The sequence below is a fragment of the Meles meles genome, chromosome 1, assembly GCF_922984935.1.
Source record: "Meles meles chromosome 1, mMelMel3.1 paternal haplotype, whole genome shotgun sequence".
Lineage (NCBI taxonomy): Eukaryota > Metazoa > Chordata > Mammalia > Carnivora > Mustelidae > Meles > Meles meles.
Genome location: NC_060066.1, coordinates 17,171,640 through 17,196,345, shown reverse-complemented (window position 1 = coordinate 17,196,345; position 24,706 = coordinate 17,171,640). Strand labels below are relative to the sequence as shown.

The window sequence follows — 24,706 nt, the reverse complement described above, 5'->3', positions numbered from 1 at the left end:
AGTCCTGATAAGACTTTTTAAGACCTTAAGCATCGAAAATATTAATGTCCCCGATTCTTTATGTATCCTGTATGCCTTTGCTGGCCAAGAATTGCATTCCGTTATCAATAATAGAGACCCACCTAACAGGAGTTTAAACAAGAAAGTGTCTTTCAATTAAGAAGTCCAGATGCAGTTAAGAACTTGAATCACAATCCCCTGAAGTTATTATAAGCCAGGTTCTTTCTTCGTATACTTTCATGAAGTAGGGCATGGGTTCCGTCACCTCATAGTCCAGGACAGCTTCTGGAGTTCCAGCCATTTTATATATATATATAATATTTACACATAAAAATATATAATATACATTATACATATATATTTCTATATTTTTATTATATACATACACACATACATACACATATATACATATATATGAAATACACACACACACACTAGGCAGCAGGTAAAAGAAAGCACAGATAGATGGAAAGTGTTTTCACCCCCTTCCTTCTCAGCAGGTTTCCTAGAAATTGTGCACACTTCCCTTTGTATCTCCTGTGGTCTCATAGCCACATTTTGCTGCAATGGAAGAAAATGTAATTTTCCAGCAGGACAGGTTGCTCAGGGTATTGCTCTAAGGAATGAGAGAATGGATATTAGGAGTCCAACTGACTGTCTTTGCCTCCATGTCCTAATACAGAGTGAGTTTTTAGCCCCACAATATCCTTTGGCAAGAAGTGGACTCAGTTGCCTAAAAGTACTCTGTATGTGTGGTTGGGACAGTAGTGGGGAGAAGAGAAGAAAATCTGATATACCCTCAATTAATCCCACAGTGTATACCTATCAGGATCCCTGATAAAATCAGATTAAAAGAAAGGCAGAAGGGGGAGCAGAAGAGCTTCCCCATTCTCGTGAGTAGGCTGTGCACAGTGATCTTCCAGAGTGCGGTAGACAGAGGGAAGGGAAAGCGATTCTGCAGTGGAGAAACCGGAGAAACATAGTTCTGCCAGGTGATCAAGGTCAGTCAACAGCCATAAATCACATCGGTAGTACGCAACCTGACAGAACACTTCAGTTGTCGTCCTCCTCCCCCAAACCCATAATCCCAGTCGAATCAAGAGAAAAACAGACGAATTTCAACAGAGAGGTATCTTCCAAATACCTCAAAATTGTTAAGTCATCAAAACAACCCTATTTCTGTTACCTTTTGGTTGTTGAGCTTTAATAGTCCTTTGACAGTATTTATAAAAGAGGACTTTTCATTTTGATGAAGTCTTATTTATCTACTTTTCCTTTTGTTGCTAATGTTTTGTGTTGTTTTTTTTTTTTTGCCACATTTAAGAAATCATTGCCAAATTCAAAGTCAGAAAGATTTACCCTTGTTTTCTTCTAAAGATTTTATAGTTTTAGCTCTTAAATTTAGGTCTTTGATCCGTTTGCGTTCATTTTTGTATATGGTGTGAGGCAGAGGTCCAACCGCATTCTTTTGTGTGTGGCTAGCCAGCTTGCCCAGCACACCGTTTGTTGAAGATGCTATACTTTTCCCATTGAATGGTCTTGGACATTATTTTAAAAAATCAATTGACCATAGATTGATGGATTTATTTCTGGACTCTCAGTTCTATTGATCTTTTATCTATCCTCTATGCCAATACAACACTGTTTTATTGATGTAACTTGTATAACTTTTAGAATTGGGAAATATGAGTCTTTTAACTTTCTCTTCTTTTTCAGGACTGTTTTGGCTATTCAGGGTCCCTTGCAATTCCATTACGAATTTAGGAATGACTTTTCCAAATCTGCAAAAAAAAAGCCCCTGCGATTTTGATAGGTATTACATTGAATCTGCAGATTGCTTTGGTGGATATTACCATTGGGACAACATTAAATCTTCTAATACATGAATACAGGATGTCTTTTCATTTCTTGAGGTCTTAATTTCATTCAGCAACACTTGGGACCATTAGTGTACAAGTCTTAGACCTCCTTGTTAAATTTACTCTAAGATGTTTTATTATCTTAGATGCTATTGTAAAAGGAATTACTCTCAATTTTCCTTTTTGGATTGTTCATTGCTATTGTACAGAAATACAATGGATTTTTTTTTTAAGATTTTTTTTTATTTTATTTATTTAACAGAGGGAGATCACAAGTAGGCAGAGAAGCAGGCAGAGAGAGAGAGAGAGAGAGGAGGAAGCAGGCTCCCCACTGAGCAGAGAGCCCGACGCGGGGCTCGATCCCAGGACCCTGGGATCATGACCTGAGCCGAAAGCAGAGGCTTTAACCCACTGAGCCACCCAGGCGCCCCCAGAAATACAATGGATTTTTATGCTGATCTTATATCCTGCCATGTTGTTGAATTTATTAGTTCTAACAGATATTTTGTGAATTCTTTAGGATTTTGTACACATAAAATCATGCCATTCATGAATAGCTTTACTTCATTCTTTTCAATTTGGATGCCTTTTATTTCTTTTTCTTGCCTTAAGTACTATAGACTGATTGCACTTTTAAGCAAAAAATGTTAAACATTCTTGGCCTGCAATTTCAGCATGATTTGGAAAGTCTACACAGGAAATGTACACATACTACTTCCATGTCTGTAGACAGTACATCATGAAAAGTACAGGAAGCGCACTCATCTTTGCAGCTAATGAACATATACATATCAACATTCCAGTGTCAACAGCATTTTAAACTATGCACAGTAACAAAACAGATTTTGTATTTGTTTTGCACTGGGTTATCTTTAGGATATTTTAAAATAATGAAGAAATAGAAACAAGTTTGAGGGTGCCTAGGTGGCTCAGTGGGTTAAGCCACTGCCTTTGGCTCGGGTCGGGATCTCAGGGTCCTGGGATCGAGGCCCGAATAGGGCTTTCTGCTTGGTGGGGAGCCCGCTTCCCCTCCCCTCTATCTGCCTGCCTCTCTGCCTACTTGGGATCTGTCAAATAAATTAAAAAATCTTAAAAAAAAAAAAAAGAAACAAGTTTGAGAAGCAATTCTCACCTTTAAAATTTATTACAGAAGCTGTACATACAAAATGAAACCCTAGTTACAAAAGATGTATCTGGAGTTATAATCTTCAATAAAAATGAGTATGTGTGTATATGTAAGTACAGAAATACACACCTTAAGGTTTTTCAGTACTCCATTGCTTTATGCATTATGTAAGAGAATATCTATTAATTAAGGTATCTAAATTACTAGGTTCTGTAAGGCTTTAAATACAATATCCAGATAAACAACAACAAAAGGCAACTGAACTCTGAAACGATGTTAGAATCCAGAATCTCTCATATGAGATCATTATCTCCTATTCCCTTTGAAGGAAGTTTCCAACTATTTTACAAACTAATTTTAGAATATCTCTGTGAAAAAACAAAACAACAGAATATGCATGGCAGTGAATGACTTTATTGCTTTAAGAAAGAAATGTATTTTTGGTATCATTAATACAAAATTTATAATATTTATATTTATATAATTATATATAAAAGCTATCTATAGAATATAACCTAAACACAAATTTAGAAAGATATAGTTTTCAAATATAAAACCTTTGTGCTATTAAAAAGATATTTAACAAAATAGTTATTAATACATTTGCTGCATGTATAATCACAAAAATAAACCAAAAAATATTTAAAATCTTTATTAACCCAAATTAGAATCATAAAAATTTTTATCTAAATTTTGACATTCAAGTACACAAGTTGTTCAGGGGCCTTCCCACAGATGACTTGAACCCTGGCTTTTAAGTAAATGGGGAGAGAAAGCTAAGAGCAAATGGGAGATGGACACTAAAAAAAGGACAGAAGGATGGCAAAGACAAAGACACAATGCTTAAGTCAGTTTTTAGTCTGATACAAGACAATATTTTTAGGAAGGAAAAACCTTAAAAGTGCTTAAAACAAAAAAAGGTCAATGTCACTAATTACTCTTAAGTGCCATAAAACATCAGTTAGTAAAATAACTTTTATTAAGAGCTGGCCATACATTTCAACTACTAATACGCTACAGAATTACTATTATTACAGTGCCTTGTTCAATCAAACTTCCAATATTTATCAGCTATAGCTGTAATACATCTTACACATGTACATAAATACCAGGAAAGCTTAAATATTTTTATTTACTATTTTAATCTTTTCCTTAAAGATGCAGGATTTCATCTTCCATCAGTTATACGGACATGACAACGGTGACTTAAATAGCAACTGAATATAAAGAATATTCAATACCAGGACATCATGATCTGGAACAACTAAAGTTTTCTACCTCTTGCTCCATTTTCTGTATAAAGGGCAAAAAGGAAAACAGTAACTTTCAGTATGAAAAAAGTTAAAGAAACACTACTCTATTGCTTTTTCTTTTTTTACATCAACAACCTCAAGAATATTAACCCATGTATATATCTGAGAGTTAAAATAGAAATTTAGGTCAGTATTATAATTATCACATAAACTGATATCACCAATGGGACTTCATTATTTAAATCCCTTTGAAATAAGTCTGAGATACATTCATTAAGTTCAAATAGTTATAATCAAGGCACTAGTGTATTTCTAGATACTAATATTTTATATTTATAGGTGTTAATATTACATATCGTACCATGTAGGTTCCACAGTATACTTAGTAGGCATAATAATTACTATGTATATACTAGTAGGTACATTAGTAGGTACCTACTAATACATTATACTATAGATACATAGTAAACATATTATAGATATGTTATACTACATTGTTACAGATATATTATACTATACTGTTATTATCCAATATCTATTTTTAAAAATTAGTATTAATGCCCACTACAAAGCAAGATTAAGTAGAGACATAGGTCTGTCTTAAGTCTATCCTGAAAAAGAGGTGTGTATCTTCATTAACACACACACAAATTTTTTCATAGTCTACTGATACGATAGTTCCAATGTTTTTTGAAGAAACACAACATAGTGAAGTGCTAGATTTAAAAAAGTACAGAACTTAGTTGTATCTAGAAATAGTCCACAGTCCATATATTAAAAAATGGTCTTTAAAAATTCCAATCATTTTATAATTTCTTATACAGATGACTTTACCTGGATAAGTGTTGTTTTGTCATAGTCCATGCGATGCTGATAAATACACTGGCTGATAACTGCATATAAATTTTCCAACTGAAAAATATTGTATTCTTGACTTTTTTTAACAACAGTCTTCAAAAGATTCTAAAAGAAAACATGAGTGTTTACACATTTGAGAGATAAATTCCACAAGATATTTTAATTTTGAAGATTTGGGCAATTTTTAGCATATAAACCAGAGAGAGGGGAGACCAATTATTTGATGAGACATGGTGACCTCTGATATACTTAGCAGTAGCTAACTTAACCATCATCCTGTGGTCCTGGTCTCTGCCCTAGGTAACTCCCAACCTAAAGACCATAGCTGAGGAGGTAGTCAATCTCAATTTTAGCCATAAATCTCTAGAGACATATTAAAATATAAGCTCAAACTAGATTAATAAGAAAAAAAGCAACATTTTTGCAGGGTATTTTATGGCAACGCAAGTATATTATAATGTGAAACAAAGGAGACAGTACATAAATGATGAGCCACCTTATTACTCCTTTTTTTTTTTTTAAGGACTTATTTATCTATTTTAGAGAAAGAGAGAGGGAGAGAGAGTGAATGAGTGAGTGAGGGGCACAAAGGGAGGGAGAGAGTCTTAAGTAGACTCGCTGCTGATGCGGAGCCCAAGGTGGGGCTTGACGTGGGGCTCTATCTCAGGACCCAAAGATCATGTCCTAAGCCAAAACTCAGAGCAGGACACTTAGGAGACTGCCACACAGGCATCCTGGTTCTTTTTCTTATAAAGGGTCTTCCATCTGCTCAGTGTTTAAGGACTGAAATGGACTCACTAGATTTCTGTGATTCCTTAAGTCTGGGCCTACAAGGATATGCCATTACCTCTCAGTTAACAACAACAACAACAACAACAACAACAAAAGTCACTATGATTGAGTAAAAACCAGCTAAATGGTCACTGGTGATGGTCAAAAAACAATGCATATGGGCAGGGTAGCTCAGTTGGTTGAGCATCTGACTCCTGGTTTTGGCTCAGGTCAGGATCTCACAGTGAGAATCACAGGATCTCACTGTGAGAATGAGCCTGGCGACCGGCTCCATGCTCAGTGGGGAGTCTGCCTGAGATTCTCTCCCTCTCCCCGCCCACCATGCTCGCCCTCTGTCTCTAAAGAAATTAATTTTAAAAAATGTACAGGATCAGTAATGCAGATAAGTATGTTAAAAACCAGAATATCAACACAGTAGACATCTCCAAACACTGCTTTTATGAAAATTATTCTATACCAAGTTCATCTTTTTATTAAAGATCATTATTTACTGCATGTCAGATTGATAAAACGTTCTATCCCAAGTTCATTTTTGGTGGGTTCTGTTATTAATCTGCACAATGAAAGCATTATAATTTCAATTTACATACTTTTAGTCGTTCATGGTCCACAACAAGCGAGGGTGTAGGCTGGGAAAGAATTGCCAAAGCCTTTTCAACACTGATGAGCTGCTGTTGTTCTACTTGGGAACGTCTGGCTCGAGTCATTCGCAGAACACACATTTCTAGAATGAAAAGTTTAGTAACTATTACATGGTTCACAGACATTATGTTTAAAGTACACATTGGGCAGGACATGTTTACTAAAACATAATCACCAACTCTGGTTTATCGGCTCTGCTGTAAGGTTAAGATGCTACCACTTCTACTCTCAAAAAAAAAAAAAAAAAAAAAAAAAAAAAAAAAAAAAAGAATTACTTTTCAAACAGAGTATTTCAAAGGATCCTCAGCAGGATCCTTTGCACTAAATTACTTTGGCACAACAGTCCTAGAATGTAAAAGCTGGAAGGGACCTCAGTAAACTAGGAGGTGCAAACTGCCATCGATAGGCCCAATCTGCCCTGCGGTAAAAAGTCTAATTAGAACACAACCATGCCCATTTTACATGTGTGTCAATGTGGCTTTTCTAACAGGGTTGAGTAGCTGGAACAGAGACTGTTATCACTGAATATTTACCATCTGTTCCTTTACAGAAAAAGTTTGCCTATCTCTGATCTAGAATAATTTACTCACTGATAGTAAGGAAAATAAAGCCAAGAGAGGTGAAGGGACTTTTTACAAGATCAACGTACCTAATTATTACAAGAGCTAGAACAAGAACCCAAATCTGCTGATATGTAAACAAATACCTTTCCCCCTTTAGTGTCCTTTTAAAAAAAATAATGATAGAAGAAAAATAAAACAATTCCGAACCCAAACAAAACATACTATACAATCAGAGGATTAAGATTTAAAATATCCACATTGAGGGGCGCCTGGGTATCTCAGTGGGTTAAAGCCTCTGCCTTTGGCTCAGGTCATGATCCCAGGGTCCTGGGATGGAGTCCCACATCGGCTCTCTGCTCAGCAGGGAGCCTGCTTCCTCCTCTCTCTCTGCCTGCCTCTCTCCCTACTTGTGATCTCTGTCAAATACATAAATAAAATCTTAAAAAAAATAAAAAAGTAAAATAAAATAAAATATTCACATTGAAAAGGCTATACTTTATGTCTATTCGGCTATGATTACTCAAACACACTAGAACTCATTTCAAGGAAGTCCTTGAAAGAGAACTGCCTATAATTATTAAGCCACTGAAAAAACACCAGTCTCATCATCAATACTTATTTCTGACCAAAATAAATTTTTAACTGTTACTCTTCTTTTTGCTTTGTACTTGTTTGACTTTTCCAAAATCCAAACAAATCTACTGCTAAGGATCCAAGAAGATCCAGACAGAAGACAATTCTAAATGAAAACCTTTGGTGGAAGGATCATTAGAATAAATATAAATAATCTTGGACTTAACCTACAATAGGAATAGAGCAATGATGGGGGTGAGTAACATTTGTTCTATACCACTCAGCCAGAACTACAGAAAACTGCTGATTTTGCTTAAAAAGAAGAGGCTATCCTGCCAGTTTTTGAAAACTGTATAGCCAAGCACTTTGCTACATGCTTTAGATGGATTATTTTATTCAAGTTTCAAAATATTTCATTACCTGACCACTATCTACCCCAATTTTGCAGAAGAGAAAACCAATAGTGATTGGTCAAAACCTTGTCCAAGGTCACAAGTTACTAAGTAGAGGACTAGGGCTCAAATCCAGGTCTATTTGATGGCACCTTGTGCTTTTAACGACAGTGATTTACAAGTTCTATAGTTATTAGGTAAGGAAATTGCTATTTTTCCTAATTAACACCTGCATTCTGAAAGACAAGGAAAAATAATAAACTGAGATTATAATTAGTCATTTAAAAACTCTGAGTTTTTTTTTTTTTTAAAGATTTATGTATTTATTTGAGAGAGAAAGGGAGATTATGAGCGGGAGGGGCAGAGGCAGAGAGAATCCCAAGCAGACTGAGCTGAGTGCGGACCCACCTCACGAACCTGATATTGCCACCTCGGGCTGAAACCAAGAGTCAGACACCCAGCAGACTGTGCCACCCAGGTGTCCCAAAACATCTTTTAAAATTAAAATTAGTAAGTTGCTTAATTGAGAAAGACTTACCTTTTGCTTCATTTTCATCAGAAATATCTATTATCTGAGAACCAGAAGCCTCTCCATTGCAAACAATTTTATCTTTCCTCACTTCTGTGCATGTTGTGGTCTTCCCAGATTCTTCAAGTTCGTTCTCAATACCACAAATACTTGAATTATTATTCCCCAATTCTATTTTGCTTTCAGAGGCATTTTGGTGTTTCTCATTTTCTTCTACTGAGGACTCTCCTGTGTTTCCAGTCTCATTGTGGTCTACACTTGTATCTTGATTTTCCTCTGTATCACTCTCAATTTTGTCATCTGTGACATTCTGGCTCTCATCTTTCACCTGTGAAATCCTCCTTCGTTTTGTTATGGTGCCCAAGTACCACTTTGACTTTTTGCGGATTTTTCTCTTCAGCTGAGCTTCAAAGAATTTGAAGAAAAAGGATAAAAGAACATTGGACAATTGGACAATTTCCTAAGGTCTAAGCAAGTGGGGGGGGGGGAATACCTCTTGCGATATAAGAAGGTAGAGAATTTGAGACACTGCCATACTTTTTTTATGGCTGGAACACAGCAAGAAGGGTAGCAAGTACTGTGAGAAGGCAGGCGATAACATGTGGCAATACCGTGTCATTCTAAGGAGTGTGGATTTTATCCAGGATAACTTTAAGGAGGGCGATGATATGAACTGTCTGACGACTCTATTACAACAATCGCTGTGGCGGGAGTATGAGGAAGGAACTGGAGGAACAGCAAGACTAAAACTGGCCTACACTTGTGTAGGACCACATAGTGGGGACTCTTCCCAGCTCTTTATGCCTGTCCCGACCCCCTGAAATTTCACTTTCATCTGATCGGGTTTGCTACCATTATCAACATTGTTTCACAGATGAAGAAAACGAAGTTGAAACATTCCGCCTGGACCAGATACAGAGTAACTACACTGTGATACTCTGTTTGGGAGATTCACCCACACTGTTGCATGTGCTCGCATTTGAGTCATTCTCACAGTTGTATAAGAAATCCATATTTCCCCATTCTATTGTTGATGAACATTTGGGTTGGTCCCAGTTTGGGGCTATTATAAATACTGGTTCTAAGCACATTCTCGTACATGTCTTTCAGCGAACATAATGTATGCAGTCCTGCTGGGTATACAGCTAGGGATGGACTGTTTTAAAGGAGACAATTTCCATGTGCTCAATTTCCATATCTATACACATGCTCAAGGCTGATCTGACCAAGAGTATCTGGTAGTACAGGTCTCTTGCTCCTTTGCCCTTCTCATTCGCCCTTTCTCAGCTGCCAACTCCCATTTTACAAAAGAAGGGCTTACTCCACCAATCTCAAACCACTTATCCCAGGATGGACAAGCACGCAATACGTAATGTTCCAACCCTAGCAAAACCATGCGCTCTGGGTTAATGCCCTCTGGAGTTATACCCTAAGAATAAGGAGGAAGAGGAAATAGACTAGAATTTATAGAAATGAAAATCAATTTCAAATCAGTCAATCTGCGGTTAGGTGATATTGAACTGGGACCGCAAGCGGTGTATCATATAAACCTGGATTTATTTCAAGACTGCAAAGTTGCCTTAACATTAACAAAATCAAGGTAATTTATTGCATCGATATAAGTAGAGGAAACTAAGGAGAAAGTAAATGACATCAGCAGAACATAAAGGCTAGTTTCATTAAGTAAAAGCTACCCGAGGGCACTTACCAGGAGTACTGCAAGCCACAGGAGTACTGGTTGTCTTGAGTTTTTCATTCTGCTCTGGATCTGGTCTTTTATCACCGGCAGAGGTGGAGTTTTGCTTTGGCATCACATGATAGTAAGATGGGGCGTACTTGGAGGAGCTACAACCTTTGTAAGCAGATATGGGATATCAAGTCAAATGTCCAGATTTCAGAATTCTCTGAAGGGTTAATGTACAGGACTCAATACACTACATCAGAAGCACATCATTTTCCTACCTCTCTTCTTCCTAGACTCCTGAATTTCTTCACAAAGCTGCTCAAAGTCTTCATCAAGTTCCTCTCTAACTATTGCATAGGCAGTGTCTCTTAAAGCACAGGCTCTATGCCTAATAAGGCGATCTGAAAAATGAATAAAGAATTCAACTTTAAAATCGCTTTTAATAATTTACCAAAAATAAACTCAACACGCTGAGCTAAGATTATAGTCACTAAAATTCCTTTTTTACTTTTACCATGCATTGTGTCACTGGAATTGTATCATTCTGTTTTTACTGTTACTCTAATGTTCTGGACATCTGATTCGATATAGCAGAATAAACCTGAACAATTTTATTGCTCTGTCCTACCTAGCTCCCTCTGAAATATCATTTATAAAAATATTTAATCGACAGCGAGACTATACAACAATATGATGACAACAAAAACGGCAAGGAAGGCTACTGGTGTCATTACTGAGCTAGAGATGTAAAGGAATTTTAGAATATAGGATGCTATTGCACTGACAGAGAAACTAAACAGACAACGGAACAGCAACCTGACACAGGAAACACTGGAAACGCCCCTCTACTCAAGAGCCCAAGCACTGTGAACTGGAACATGCTTTGAGGCCGAGGGCAGGTAATGGGTGAATGTAAAATTGCTTGAACAACTGGATCGGCTCCCTCCCAGGGCAGCAGGCTGCACTGTTCACACCCAGCTTAGCGCTGGCAGCAACAGCTGTCACATCAGAAGGATTCTTCAGGGGATTTCAAACATGGCATTTGGGCCTGAAGAAAGGCACAGGCAAAAGTCTAAGCCCTGGTTCCCCAGGTGTGGCAGCATCAGCGTCACGTGGAAACTTGTCAGAAATGTAAATTCTCACGCTCTACCCTACATCTACAGAATCAGACACGATGGGGATGGGGCCTTGCAAGCTGCATCCTAACAGGCCTGTAAGGAAAGGCTGACTGCTGCTACAGGCACGCCACTGGTCTCAAGTAATTTTAGACTGTCACCAGGACAGGAGGAGACGTGGCAGCAGCATGACCGCCATGATACAGCCTCCAGCATAAATGCTTCCTTCTTTCTACTGTTAAGGGGTGTTCTCAGGTTGGTAGCCTGCTCCCCAGCGTGAACCTACAGACCCTGAACTGTAGGGAAAAGCCTAGGGGAGGTGAGGGCAGAGGCCTGGGAGCAGAACAGTGGGCTTTTCAATTGTCAAAGAAACTTTCAGTAGGTCCCTATGCTAATTGTCTAATTTATAAACACTACCAGCTAGAAAAACAGGAAGTCAATGTACTCAGGGAAGGAGTTAACACAGCAAACAGGACTATTAAAAGAATTATCCACTGAGACAGTTAAGGACACTATCCATAAAACAAAAATAGTAAGCTAGGAAAAAGAAATATTCTAAGAAATATTTTGGGATGCCTGGGTGGCTCAATGGGTTAAAGCCTCTGCCTTCGGCTCAGGTCATGATCCCAGAGTCCTGGGTTCGAGCCCTGCATTGGGCTCTCTGCTCAGCGGGGAGCCTGCTTCCCCCCCAGCCTCCGCCTGCCTCTCTGCCTACTTGTGATCTGTCAAATAAATAAACAAAATCTAAAAAAAGAAATATTTTAGAAAAATTTAAAATTTTATTTAATTATATTATATATTAATATAGTTATAATAAGTATAAATATATTCAATATTTATCAATATTTAATATTTTAAGAAAAATATTTTTGGATATGAATAAGTTTATATCAAATATATAGTTGACTATATCACTATATATATGAACAAATAAATCAATAAAAATCCCTGACTTTATAAATTTTATTTTTTTAATAGATTGCATAGGGGAGGACAGAATAGGTATAGGTATAGGAAAGGTCTAAAAAGATATCCCCAAACGTAACAGTGTCCACCTTTGGAGAGAGGAAATGAGGGACTTATGAAGTATAGATGACTTACAATATTATATTAGTTTCAAGTGTATAACACAGTGATTCGACATTTATATACATTATGAAGTGATCACCATTAATAAATCTGGAGGGTTTAGTTTTTAAAATATTAGCAAGTGGGGGCGTCGGGGTGGCTCACTGAAGTGTCCAACTTCGTTCTGGCTCAGGTCATGATCTCACGGTCCCGAGATGGAGCCCTGCATCAGGCTCCATGCAGCGTCTACTTGAGACTCTGCCCTTCTCATTGCTCCCTCTCTCTAAAATAAATCTTAAAAAAAAAATTAGCAAGTACTCTATATTACTTCTGTAATAAAAATCGCAGTGGTCTTAACTAAGAAAACTCTTTTAAACCTTTTTTATTGCAGAGTGTTTATTTTCCACTTGGAGAAAGAGCGCCGATAAACAAAGGAAAGAAGCGAAGTTGTTGTGCAATTTTGTGTCATTAGAAGGTAGGCCATGGAACTGTAATTACAGGTATTCTGTAGTCAAAGAAAACTGCATTCAAATTCTGCCTCTGCCACTTCTTGACAGTATATCCCTGAGTTTGTTTGTTTTTAAAGATTTCATTTACTTATTTGACAGAGATCACAAGTAGGCAGAGAGGCGGGCAGAGAGAGAGAGGAGGAAGCAGGCTCCCTGCTAAGCAGAGAGCCCGATGCGGGGCTCGATCCCAGAACCTAAGCTGAAGGCAGAGGCTTTAACCTACTGAACCACCCAGGCGCCCCCTGAGTCAATTTTTTCACTTCATTTTCGTCAACTGTAAAATGAGAATAACGTTGTACTGAATGGCACTGTGAACGTAAAATGTTTATAATATGTCACCTCACTACATGTTAGCGGTCCCTGTTCCACCCCCCCAGGGGGAAAAAAACCCACTAATGCTCACCTCCAGGATCTCTATCTGGATTGTATTCTAAAGCATTACTACAGATTAGATCAATATCACTCAAATAGTCTTTCACAGTCAGATACTTGTGGAGATCAATTTTACTGATTACAGATGAAAGGTCCATTGGTTGCTTTATCACAGTGACATAATCAGGAACCTAAAATTCAAGCAAATGACCAAATCACTAAGTTAACTCCGAACAAAAAAAAATCTGAGTCCAGTTGCTCTGCCAGGCAATACAGGGGAGAGAGAACAAATACATAAGAAGTAACGATAATGTATTAATATGAAACCTTTGACTCTATTTAGAGCTGGTTTTGTTTTGTATTTACTTCTGTTCTTGGGCACTCATATCTCCAGTAATATCTTATTCTTCTTTCCTTATCCAAATGTCATCCATCCTTCAATGTCAACTTAAGACTTCAGCTTCACTCTCTAGCTCACTCCAAACCGTGTAGGTCACAATAATATTATGTAGCATTAAGTCAATCTTAAATCACGTCTAGAATGTTTGGGTTGGCAGAGAAAGTTAACTGACTACTCTTTAGAGGAAAGAAAAATGCATTACACATAGCTATGAAGCCTCCACGTGGTTAGGACACTACTCAGTATATTCTACATAAAATAAGATCAGAGAGTAGACAGGGAACCATATAAAGAATTCAAATATTCTCTAGTTCATTATAGGTTAGAACACATTCGAGCCAAAGATTGAATCAATACCTCATCAGGGTCAACAGGTTTAGTAAATACTCGGAATCGCTTGTCAATAGCAAGTCTGTGTGTAACATTCCTCAGGAAAATCCTCAGTTCTCTAAAGGTATCTTCTTCTTGTTCTTCGAGTCGTTTCACTTCTTCTACTGTCAGCGGTCTTGGCTCAGGTGGAGGTGCTACAGGGAGGACCTCCAGGGCCTGCAAAACTTCACGTGAATGCAAGACTTTAGTTACCACTCTCCCATCACAACAAGAGTGACAAATGATTCAGTGGTCAGGCTTCAGGGGTTATCCTCCTTACATCTGCCGGGATTCAGAGAATTTGAAATACTCAGGTGCTACCATAATCTCTATCCCTAACTCCCCTCCAGCAACAACTAGTAATTTGTAATTTTTAATGTTAATTCCTAGGTCATTACCTCTTTTCCATTTTAAGATCATTTAAGAGGCTATTAAAACTTTGAAAATGCATTATTTCCAGCACAAGACAATTCTATTAAAAAAAACCTTTTACTAGTTAATTTCTGAACTAATAAAAAATTGTGGTATGTTTCCAATGTAGTAAGTTTAATTTTGTTTAAACAGACATGCACTGAATACTCCGGATAAAAGAAGCCATATGAAGAGTGCTGCCCCAACAAATTGACAGTCTTTTGAGGGGGTAAGACAGTATCACATCACTAATGTCGTATTAGTAGGATGAAAAAAAGTACAATGAGTCATATTGGTAGAAAATTAATTTTGCCTAGCTGTGTTAAGGAGGAAAAAATGAGTTATAGTAGAAGGACAAGCGGTTCCTTAGGCAGAGATAGGCAATGGCGATAGAAGCATTGATGAAGAGAGCAAGCATAAATGAAATTATGAAAAGACAAGAATATGTTGCAAGTAGTCTAAAGACAGAGTGTTTTGAGAGGAAAGAGATGAGGGAAGGAGGGGAGAACAAATGTGCCAAAAATGGGCCTGGGAAGACAGGCTGGAGCTTTATTATGAATTCCAGCTCAAATACTCCACGGACTAGGACTACTAGGAAAGGCCTTGTACACTTTAATGGGAAGCTTAGAGCAGGTAAGCAAACCTAATGTTTTCAGTTTCTGTTATTAGAAGATGATGATGCCATTAACATTTTATTCCCACTTTCTCAAAATTACTGTATGTCAAACTTTGATAAACTAACCTGCTTTCTTCTTTGATAAAGGAGGCTTAGCGGCTTGCTTTAGAATTAGATCTTCAAAAAATTTTGTTCGTTCTTCTTTACCAGGTAACTGGACATTGAATATTTCTCCATAATCACGGATAAATAATTCTTGCACCTTAAAAGAGAAAATATATGCATTACATATGTGTATACACAGTACTATGTATATATCATTCAAGCAATAGTAGGTTATTACACATATATTTTTAATGACCTGAACCGTGTAAGAAAGAGATGTTTTTGAAACACACATCTTTTATGTATGCTGGAGTTACATATAAATAACGTATGCAACAGATTAGGAACTAAAAGATATGAGATCTTCTTTAAAATTCAAGATTCCAACGTATAATTCATGTGGCAACTTTTCTGAGGACTTTTCTGAGATCAGTTGATTCACTTTCACAGCCCAAGTGAGAGACCCTGGCTGGCTCAGTTGGTAGACCATGCAGCTCTTGATCTCACAGTTATGAGTTTGAGCCCTACCATGGGTGTTAGATTACTTAAAAATGAAATCTTTAAAAAGAAATTTAAACATAATGAAGGCTAGAAAATAACAAGTGCTGGTGAGGATGGAGAGAAATTAGAACCCCTGAGCTGATGGAATGTTAAAATGGTGCAGCCTCTGTGGAAAACGTAGAATTACCATGTAATCCAGTATACAGATATGAAGTGCTGGAAAAAAAAAAAAACAAAAAACCGGGGCACCTGGGTGGCTCAGTGGATTAAGCTGCTGCCTTGGGCTCGGGTCACGATCTCAGGATCCTGGGATCGAGCCCCACATCGGGCTCTCTGCTCCACGGGGAGCCTGCTTCCTCCTCTCTCTCTGCCTCTCTCTCTGCCTGCCTCTCTGCCTACTTGTGATCTCTCTCTGTGTCAAATAAATAAATAAAAATCTTAAAAAAAAAAAAAAAAAACACAAAAACCCACCATTCAAACACATACTTGTATACCAATGATCACAGCAGGATTATTCATAGTAGAGACAATCCCAATGTTCATCACCAGATGAATATAAAAAATGTGATATATAGGGGCGCCTGGGTGGCTCAGTGGGTTGAGGCCTCTGCCTTCGGCTCAGGTCATGATCCTAGGGTCCTGGGATAGAGCCCCGCGTCGGGCCCGCTGCTCAGCAGGGAGCCTGCTTCCTCCTCTTTCTCTCTGCCTGCCTCTCTGCCTACTTGTAATTTCTGTCTTTCAAATAAATAAATAAAATCTTAAAAAAAATATGTGATATATACATAAAATGGAATATTATTTAACCTTAAGGAGTGGAATTGTAATGCATGCTACAACATGGATGAATTTTGAAAACATGCTAAGTGAAATAAGCCAGTCACAAAAGGTCAAATACCATATGATTCCACTTATATACAAGGTATGTAAAAATTCAGAGAGACAGAAACTTATTATAACAGAGGTTACTAGGGGTTAAAGAAAGGAGGGCATGGGGAATAACTGGTTAACAGGTATAAAGTTTCTGTTTGGGATGATGAAAAGTTCTGGAAAAAGATAGTGGTGATGGCTGCACAACATTGTGAATGTACTCAATGCAATGTGTTTGAGGTCACTGAATTGTACACTTAAAAATGGTTAAAATGGTAAATTTCATGTTATGCATATTTTACTGCCAAAAGGAAGGCAAAAGAGATCCCAAAAGGATGTTTCTAAACAACCTCTTGACCTTTTCCAGTAGTTTTTACAAAGGTTTTATTTACTTGACAGAGAAGAGAGAAAGTGTGAGGACACAAGCTGGGGGAGGGGTAAAGGGTGAGGGAGAAACAGGCTCTCTGCTGAGCAGGGAGCCCGATGTGGGGCGATCCCAGGACCCTGAGATCAAGACCAGAGCTGAAAGCAGACACTTAACTGACTGAACCACCCAGGTGCCCCCTCTTTTATTCATTATTATTGTTAAAGGAAAATAATGTTTATTTCTTGGGTGATGCTTATGTACTTCGTTTTGGGTATCTCTGACATACAGAAGTTTACATTCATAGCTTTTGCATCACCTCATTTACAGGGTCTTCCATGCTCCCGTATAAGAAAATGTTCCTGGTACGTTATATGAAGCCTTTCGTCCTATTATCTCAACATCATTTATGAAATGTCTCTATCTTTGCTAATTCATTTACTCATCGTTTTTGTAAACAAGAGTCTAATGGATTTTATTATGTTAATTTCTCCATGCCAACCCAAATTTCAGAGTTTTAATGTCTAATTTTGAGGTATGCTTTAGTATTTGGTGGGCCAAGAACCTCATTGCTTTTTTAATATTTTCTTGGAAATTCAAGCACTTTTTTCCTTCAACTCTGAATTTTAGGATCCTAGCTATTTTGCTGGGATTTTTCTTGGAATTTGTGCTTCTTCCCCCTTTCTGGTGGCCTGGAATTTATATGCTCTATTTCTATCCTTTTGTTATTCTAAGTTTTAACAGATGAAGTTAAACTTTTTCAATATCTACATATCACAAAAATCTGAATGTTAATCAGTATCTACACATCACACAAAAATCTGAATGTGCTTTTACTTCCTTGTTCTCCTCCGCTATGCTCTTCCTGGCATTATCAAATTCAGACAAGACCAACTTAGTTTCATATTCCTTAAACATTTTTTTCTATCACAATTTCGTGACAGTAAGTTTTACTGTTTTCTTTGTTCACTGCTTATTTCTATAAAATAAAGATCCAAGAGAAATTTCTAATCCTTTAATAATTAATTCTTTCAGTCAAGGGTTTAAAAGTAACAGATTCCTAGGCATTACATATTCAAAAATGTCTTTTGGGGTATCTGGGTGGCTCACGTGGTTAGAGGCATCCAACTCCTGATTTCAGCTCAGGTCATCATCTTAGGGTTGTGAGTTTGAGTCCTGCATCAGATTCTGCCTAACTTTGTTGAAAAGAAAACTATTTTCCTTCAAAACTCTGGAAATAAATATTGCTCACTTGTCTCCTTAGTAGTGTTACCAATGAGAAGGTAGAAGCAATTTGATTTTCAGTTCTTCCTAGTAATATTTTCTCTCTTGGTAGATTTTAAAATTTTCCTCTGTACTTCTGAAATCCTGAAAGTTTATCTAGATATGGGCCTTTTAATATCCACTAGTTAGAACACAGAAACTCTAACATCTGAATTTAAGGTATTCCTTAACTATAAAATGTTCTAGTATGTGAATATTTTCTCTTCTACATCTATTTTCTCTTCTCATAAGGCCCAATAAATGGTTGTTAGATGTGAATTGATTGCCTTTATTTTAGCTTTTTTCCTCCCTTTTCAAATCCCTGTTCTTTTGTATCATACACCATAAGAATTCCTGGTCCCATGATGTTCCATTTCAATAATTCATTCTTCATCTGTGTTTGCTCCTTTTCAAAAGCTTCTTGGAATTTTTTTCATTTGGGAGGGGAGTTATTTCATGCATAATATTTCCAATTGGTTCTTTTCTACAACAGTCTGTTGGTGATACATGGATATGATTATTCATTGAACTGTCTTTCTCAAATACTTATTTATAGCTCTTCTTTGCCTTTGAATTCTTAACTACCCATAGATGATGCTTCTGTTTATTCTAGCTTCTACTTCCAGTGATTATGATGAAGGCTGTCTATCCTGGAAATAGAGTGTACCTGTAATTTGCTTTCTGGGCAACAGGGTTTCCCCATTCTTCCTGATATTAGCAGCCATAGATAGTCCCTGCTCTAACATGGTAGTCTTTGGGCCCATCCTCACTGCTCTAGCTAAGGACGAACGACTCTGGTGACTGCTGCTTGGCATGGAAGAAGTGAGGTGGAATGAAAGCAAGTTGGAAAGCCATCTGATGAAAAGGGGAAAGTTCTCTCAGCTCAAGTGTCTGGAAAGACTACATGGGGGATGATAGACCTGAATGTAGTCATCTGCGTAGTATAGTTAAGTGAACAAGAAATAAATTTCTGTTGTATTAATAACACTAAGGAATATACCCTATCACAGAAGAAATGTTTAGTGTGAAGAAGCCTGGGTCAGACTGGGGAGATACAAATAAACAGAGTAATCAAATATACAAAGAGTTTTTATGATGAAAACAGACTTAACAGGTTCTATATAGTACCCGGAAAATAGAGATTAAGATAAGGAAACCTTTCAAAATAAGCTGATTTTTTTTAGAAGTCAGAGCTAACAAACTGAACAGTGAAGAAAGTGTCTCAACAAAGCTGAAATATCCATATGAAGAAGCCAATATAAAGGAAGTGTCCAGAATCAGATTAACTAAACTAGAAGCCTTTGAGCCTATAACATACATATGTTTATTTCCTGGGTTATTCAATTTTCAGTTGAATAATTCACAATCAACTATTAGGACAGAGGCAACAGGGACATCATCTTGTCCTCTGATAACTTGAGCTCATTTCCTTCACTCTGCTCTTCACTCACTGCTCTGGCCACCCTGGTCTTGCTGTTTCTTCCAACACACCAAACACACTTTTGCTTCAGGGTCTTTGCACTTCCTTTTCATCTGCCAGAAACCCTTGTCCCTCAGATGCCCAACTGGGTTACTCACTACCTTACTTTTTTCAGGTCTTTCCTCAAAAGTCATCTTCTTAGTGAGGTCTTACCTAAGACTGTTTAACATTGTGACCCATCACACTCTTTTGGTATTGCTTAGCTAAATTTTCCTCCATAGCATTAGGTTAATATTATATATTTTATTTCTTTTTCTCTCCCCCTACAATTAAAATGTAAGCCCTAGGAAGATAGAAATTTTTCTATTTTCTATTTTCTATTTTTCAATGCTGTATTCCCAGTATCTAGAACAAAGAGTAAGTACTCAATAAACATTTCTTTAATAAAAATCTGAATTTATCTTCCTACTCACAGTCTTAAAAAAATGCAAACCAATTTTGTCAAAGGTATGGAAAAACTTATTCACAATAGAAGCCTACGATATGCCTATTATGGACTCTGATAATTGAAAGGTGTTGGGGGGGGAAGTCTTTACTTCATGTATTTTACACTCTGCTAGGAGACAGAAAGGCAAACAAATATTTAATGGTAGGCAGTGATAAAAACAAAGTAGAGTCAGGGAAAAGAGAGTGATGGGCAAAGGAGCTAATCACTATAACTGAGAAACTGATGAGGGAAGGCCTCTCTGAGGTGATAGTTGGCAGAGACCTGAGAAAAATAAAGGGTCATGCCAGGCAAATATCTAGAAGAGTATTCCAGGCAGAAAAAGCATGAACTTCTGTCACTGGTAGTTGTCTAGATGGGCATAAACTCAAAAGACAGTAATTTAGTGCCATCAAAAATTTTAAATGAGCATACTCTTTACTAAGCTACAATTATTACACTTTTAGGAATGGACGCTAGAAAAACACACACAGTAATGTTCATATAAAATAAAATCCAGTAGCCCAGTTGACAGTCCAACAGAAAAAAAACTAAAAAACTACAAAAACATCTACAAACAGGAATCTGGATAACTTTTGGTACATCAAAATAATGGAAAAAGCTATGCAGCTTATCGAGATAATGGAAAAAGCCATGTTGCTTTTAAAAGGAATGAGACTGTGTCTCAAAAAATACATTATATATAGATAGATGCACATAGACAGCAAATTGCAAAATAGTATACAACAAATAACTCCTATTTTTGTAAGAGAAAAAAAATTATAATGTAGCCCTACTATACACATACACACACATACATACCATCCTGCCCAACAAATCTTTATACCAGATAGTTAACATGACTTTTCCGATAAAAAAACTTTTCCACATCCTATTATTCACCTCTGTAAACTTGAAATTTTTACAATAAATTTTTAATAAATCTCTTTTTAAAGTATAGTGATTTTTCCCCCTCAGATTACCTCTTCCGGCAGAGCAGAATGGGGTTTGTCAGAAGTTGCAAGTAGTAAAACTGGAGCGAATGAAGGAATGTTCTGTAACAATGTAGTGAACGTGGCTTTGAGTGTTGGTCCAACTATTTCCCACCACAAGTGGATATGAGGAACATATATTATACTTGGTGCTGTTCTCTTAGCTTCACGAATCATCTAGTAGAGGGAAATAAATTATATTTAGTTAAAGTCAGTATATTAGTAATGCTTGCTTTATTAGTCTGGAACAATGTTTAACTTCCTAGAATTATAATACAAAACGCTCAAGTTTTTAAAATGCTTCCCTAGTCTCATAATCTTATGTTTAAGTGTTTTGTAAAAGTCTCATTTTTAGGAAAACATGGTTGCTTCAAGCAATTAGAAAGAAAATATCTCAATCAGTTTAGAAGATTTGTGTTAAATATAAAAATATAAAACGTCTACATTTAAAAACCAGGAAAATAGCAAAAACAGAAACAGTGGAAAATCTGAGTATACACCACATAGCAGTTACTATTTTAAGTACTTTATTCACTTAATTCTCACATCAGCCACACAAGGGTACTATTATTACCTCCAGTTTGTACAAGAGGAAAACAAGGCAGAGATCTAACAGCTTCCCTAAGGTTACACAGACATTAAATGGTGGAAACGTGATTTAAATCCATACTCTTTAGTGAGTAGGCCATTACCTACAATTCTTTTTTTCTTTTTTTTTTTTAAAGATTTTATTTATTTGACAGACAGATCACAAGTAAGCAGAGAGGCAGGCAGAGAGAGAGAGAGGGAAGCAGGCTCCCCGCTGAGCAGAGAGCCTGATGCGGGGCTCGATCTCAGGACCCTAAGACAACGATCCAAGCCGAAGGCAGAGGCTTAACCCACTGAGCCACCCAAGTGCCCCTACAGTTCTATTTCATAAACCTGGAGGCAGAAATCAGAACGACAAGAAAACCCAGTTCAAAAAGGGTAAAGCAATTCTAGATTGTGTCTCTGGAAGACTGTTCTTACAGGTTATTTGTCTGGGCAACAATGAATTTACCTGAGCACATGTTTCTTCAGGAGATGTAGCACTGACTCCAAAAAGAACAGGAATGTCTAATGTATATACTGCAAATTTTTCCAAAGCATGGATGACAGCTGGTGCCAAATGAGAACCTTGCCCAAAGCCTGGTTCTCCCACTATCAGTATTCTTGGTCGAAAAGACATAGGTTGATAACACGCATTTCTGAAAGAAAGTAGCTGTATTTCAGAAAAAGCAAAAATTTAAATTTTTCCTCCCAAATTACCCACTTTTAACTCTCTTAAGGTAAAAATTTTTTGACTATGCAGCTTGTTAATCCATAACAACATGGTTCACATGGTTTCTGGAAAATATTAAGCTTCACAGATTTTAGGATTACTTTATTCAGTGAAATTTCTACTACAGTGACAACTGTGATGATAAAAATGTTTGATATTTTAACTTAAAAAAAGATCAGCTAGTATCTTTTATTCAGTCACCACCTTTTAGTTTTAGGGAATTTATACACCAAAAAGCTATATACATTCATTTGCAGGGGAAATATACCTATTCAAATGAAGAAAATTAAAATTTTCTTTTGCCTTATTTAAGGATTTTTGAGAAAGGCCATTCTCATACACAGATGGAACTTCATCATCACTGTATGCCAAATCACTTTCTAGCAGAGGACATGAAATATCTATAAAACAGAAGAATTGTGCATTAGTAACTTTTCTGGATTGCAAAGTTTATGTAATGTTTTAGTTATTAACAAATCAATATACGTGAAATGTATAAGAAAATTTAAGAATATAAAATATCTGTATAGACATGAATAAGAAATAAATATAAAAATGCCATTTCAAACTTAAAACAGATTTAATTGAGGGCAATCTGTGAAGTAAATTTCCTTCAACTACCCAGGCAAAACATGACTAAATTCCTTTCAAGAGGCTCTTTTTATTATTATTTTTAAAAGATTTATTTACTTATTTTGAGAGGGAGAAAAAAAAGAGAGCATGCATGTGAGCAGCGGGTAGATGCAGAGGGAGAAACTCAAGCTGACTCCGTGCTGAGTGTGCAGAGCCCGACACAGGCCTTGATCCCAAGACCCATGGCAAGATCGGACCTCAGCTGCAACCAAGAGTCAGATGCTCAACTGACCATGTCACGCAGGTGCCCTGAAGAGGCTCTTTTGTGAAGACACACTTCGGGGTGTAAAACATTTAGCTTTACTGATTATGAAAGCTAACTTTAAACGGTCAATCAAGTTACATACCTGAGTCCAGTGCTTTATTTGCTTTGATTTCTGCATGTGGAAATACTCTGTGCAGAGCTTCTAAGATCTTGTGAACGGTGCTTTGCAGGAGTGGTTTCACAACAGTGGACAGTGCCTGCCCAGGTGACGTCACAGCTCTCTGGGCAGCTGGTATCATCTTCTGCATGGCTACCTCAAAGTCCTTAGCGGAGATGTTAATTGACGAGAGATCCAGCTGTAGTTTCTCACTAGTAGTATAGATCTGCGGGTAGCGTCGACGCAGAGCACATAAAGCAGCCTCAGAGCAGATCGACTTAATATCTGCACCGCAGTATCCTATCCAAGGCAACCAAAAAAATTTTTAAATGTAAATCATCACCCTATTAGCACGACCATGGTTAAAAGAAAATTAAAACTCCACCTAGCAATATACTGGAAAAATACTTAGAATAAGGCTAACATTTCTCTTTCACCCAGTGAACTTACAATGGTAGTAATAACCGTCAACAAATCTAGCAACTTTTGCAAGTGAAATGTACAAACACTAAATACACAAAGCATTCAAGAACAAGAGTTTTAAAATCAGACAGACTAGGGTGAAATTCCAGTTTATCATTTACTACATGTATGATCTTTGGAGGAAAATTTATGCTCTCTCAGCCATTTCTACATCTACATAGGGATAATGCTACCTACTTCACAGGACAGATGTGAGAATTTCTTGAAATAATATATGTAGAATGCTGAACAGAATGACTAGAAAAATGTGAGGAGCAAAAGATGGCTGTTATTATTATTATTACTGTTTAACTTGGCTTTCAAATTCTGCAACAGCCAATTCATCAAATATCTCTATTTAATATCCCGGATTTTTTAAGAAGAAAACATGCCACAAGTAAGAGATTAGAAACAAACATAACCTGTATTTCTTTAAACATAATGATGCAAGGCTACAACTTGTTTCATCTCTGAAACGCATGCATTTTATCTTTTAATGCGTAAAGCAATGTTTACCAACACAGTTTTCTGCTAGTTCTTCTAGAAATATGTCCAGTGGTTTAGGATTCCAATCTCTTGTGTGAATCTTAAGAATTTCTTTTCGAGCCTACGAAGAAGAATAATTTAACTTTTATTTTTTTTTTTTAAATATTTTATTTATTTATTTGACAGAGAGAGATCACAAGTAGATAGAGAGGCAGGCAGAGAGAGAGAGAGGGAAGCAGGCTCCCTGCTGAGAGAGAGCCCGATGCGGGACTCGATCCCAGGACCCTGAGATCATGACCTGAGCCAAAGGCAGCGGCTTAACCCACTGAGCCACCC

The 24,706-nt window shown here is 37.1% G+C and overlaps 1 protein-coding gene across 1 annotated transcript in view; it reads right to left on the bottom strand.

The window, feature by feature from the left end:
- Window positions 1–2,995: 2,995 nt before the first annotated feature.
- ATAD2 (ATPase family AAA domain containing 2) overlaps window positions 2,996–24,706 on the bottom strand; it is a 66,620-nt gene continuing 44,909 nt past the window's right edge. Inside the window, exons 15-28 of the mRNA XM_046026038.1 lie at window positions 24,401–24,491; window positions 23,408–23,722; window positions 22,696–22,828; window positions 22,167–22,353; window positions 21,119–21,304; window positions 15,258–15,393; window positions 14,093–14,289; window positions 13,367–13,526; window positions 10,550–10,672; window positions 10,296–10,439; window positions 8,597–8,992; window positions 6,479–6,612; window positions 5,073–5,201; window positions 2,996–4,278 (exon numbers count right to left, since the gene is read on the bottom strand). Coding sequence (XP_045881994.1) covers window positions 4,234–4,278; window positions 5,073–5,201; window positions 6,479–6,612; window positions 8,597–8,992; window positions 10,296–10,439; window positions 10,550–10,672; window positions 13,367–13,526; window positions 14,093–14,289; window positions 15,258–15,393; window positions 21,119–21,304; window positions 22,167–22,353; window positions 22,696–22,828; window positions 23,408–23,722; window positions 24,401–24,491 — 2,376 coding nt within the window. The 3' untranslated portion in view covers window positions 2,996–4,233. The remainder of the gene's footprint in view (window positions 4,279–5,072; window positions 5,202–6,478; window positions 6,613–8,596; window positions 8,993–10,295; window positions 10,440–10,549; window positions 10,673–13,366; window positions 13,527–14,092; window positions 14,290–15,257; window positions 15,394–21,118; window positions 21,305–22,166; window positions 22,354–22,695; window positions 22,829–23,407; window positions 23,723–24,400; window positions 24,492–24,706) is intronic.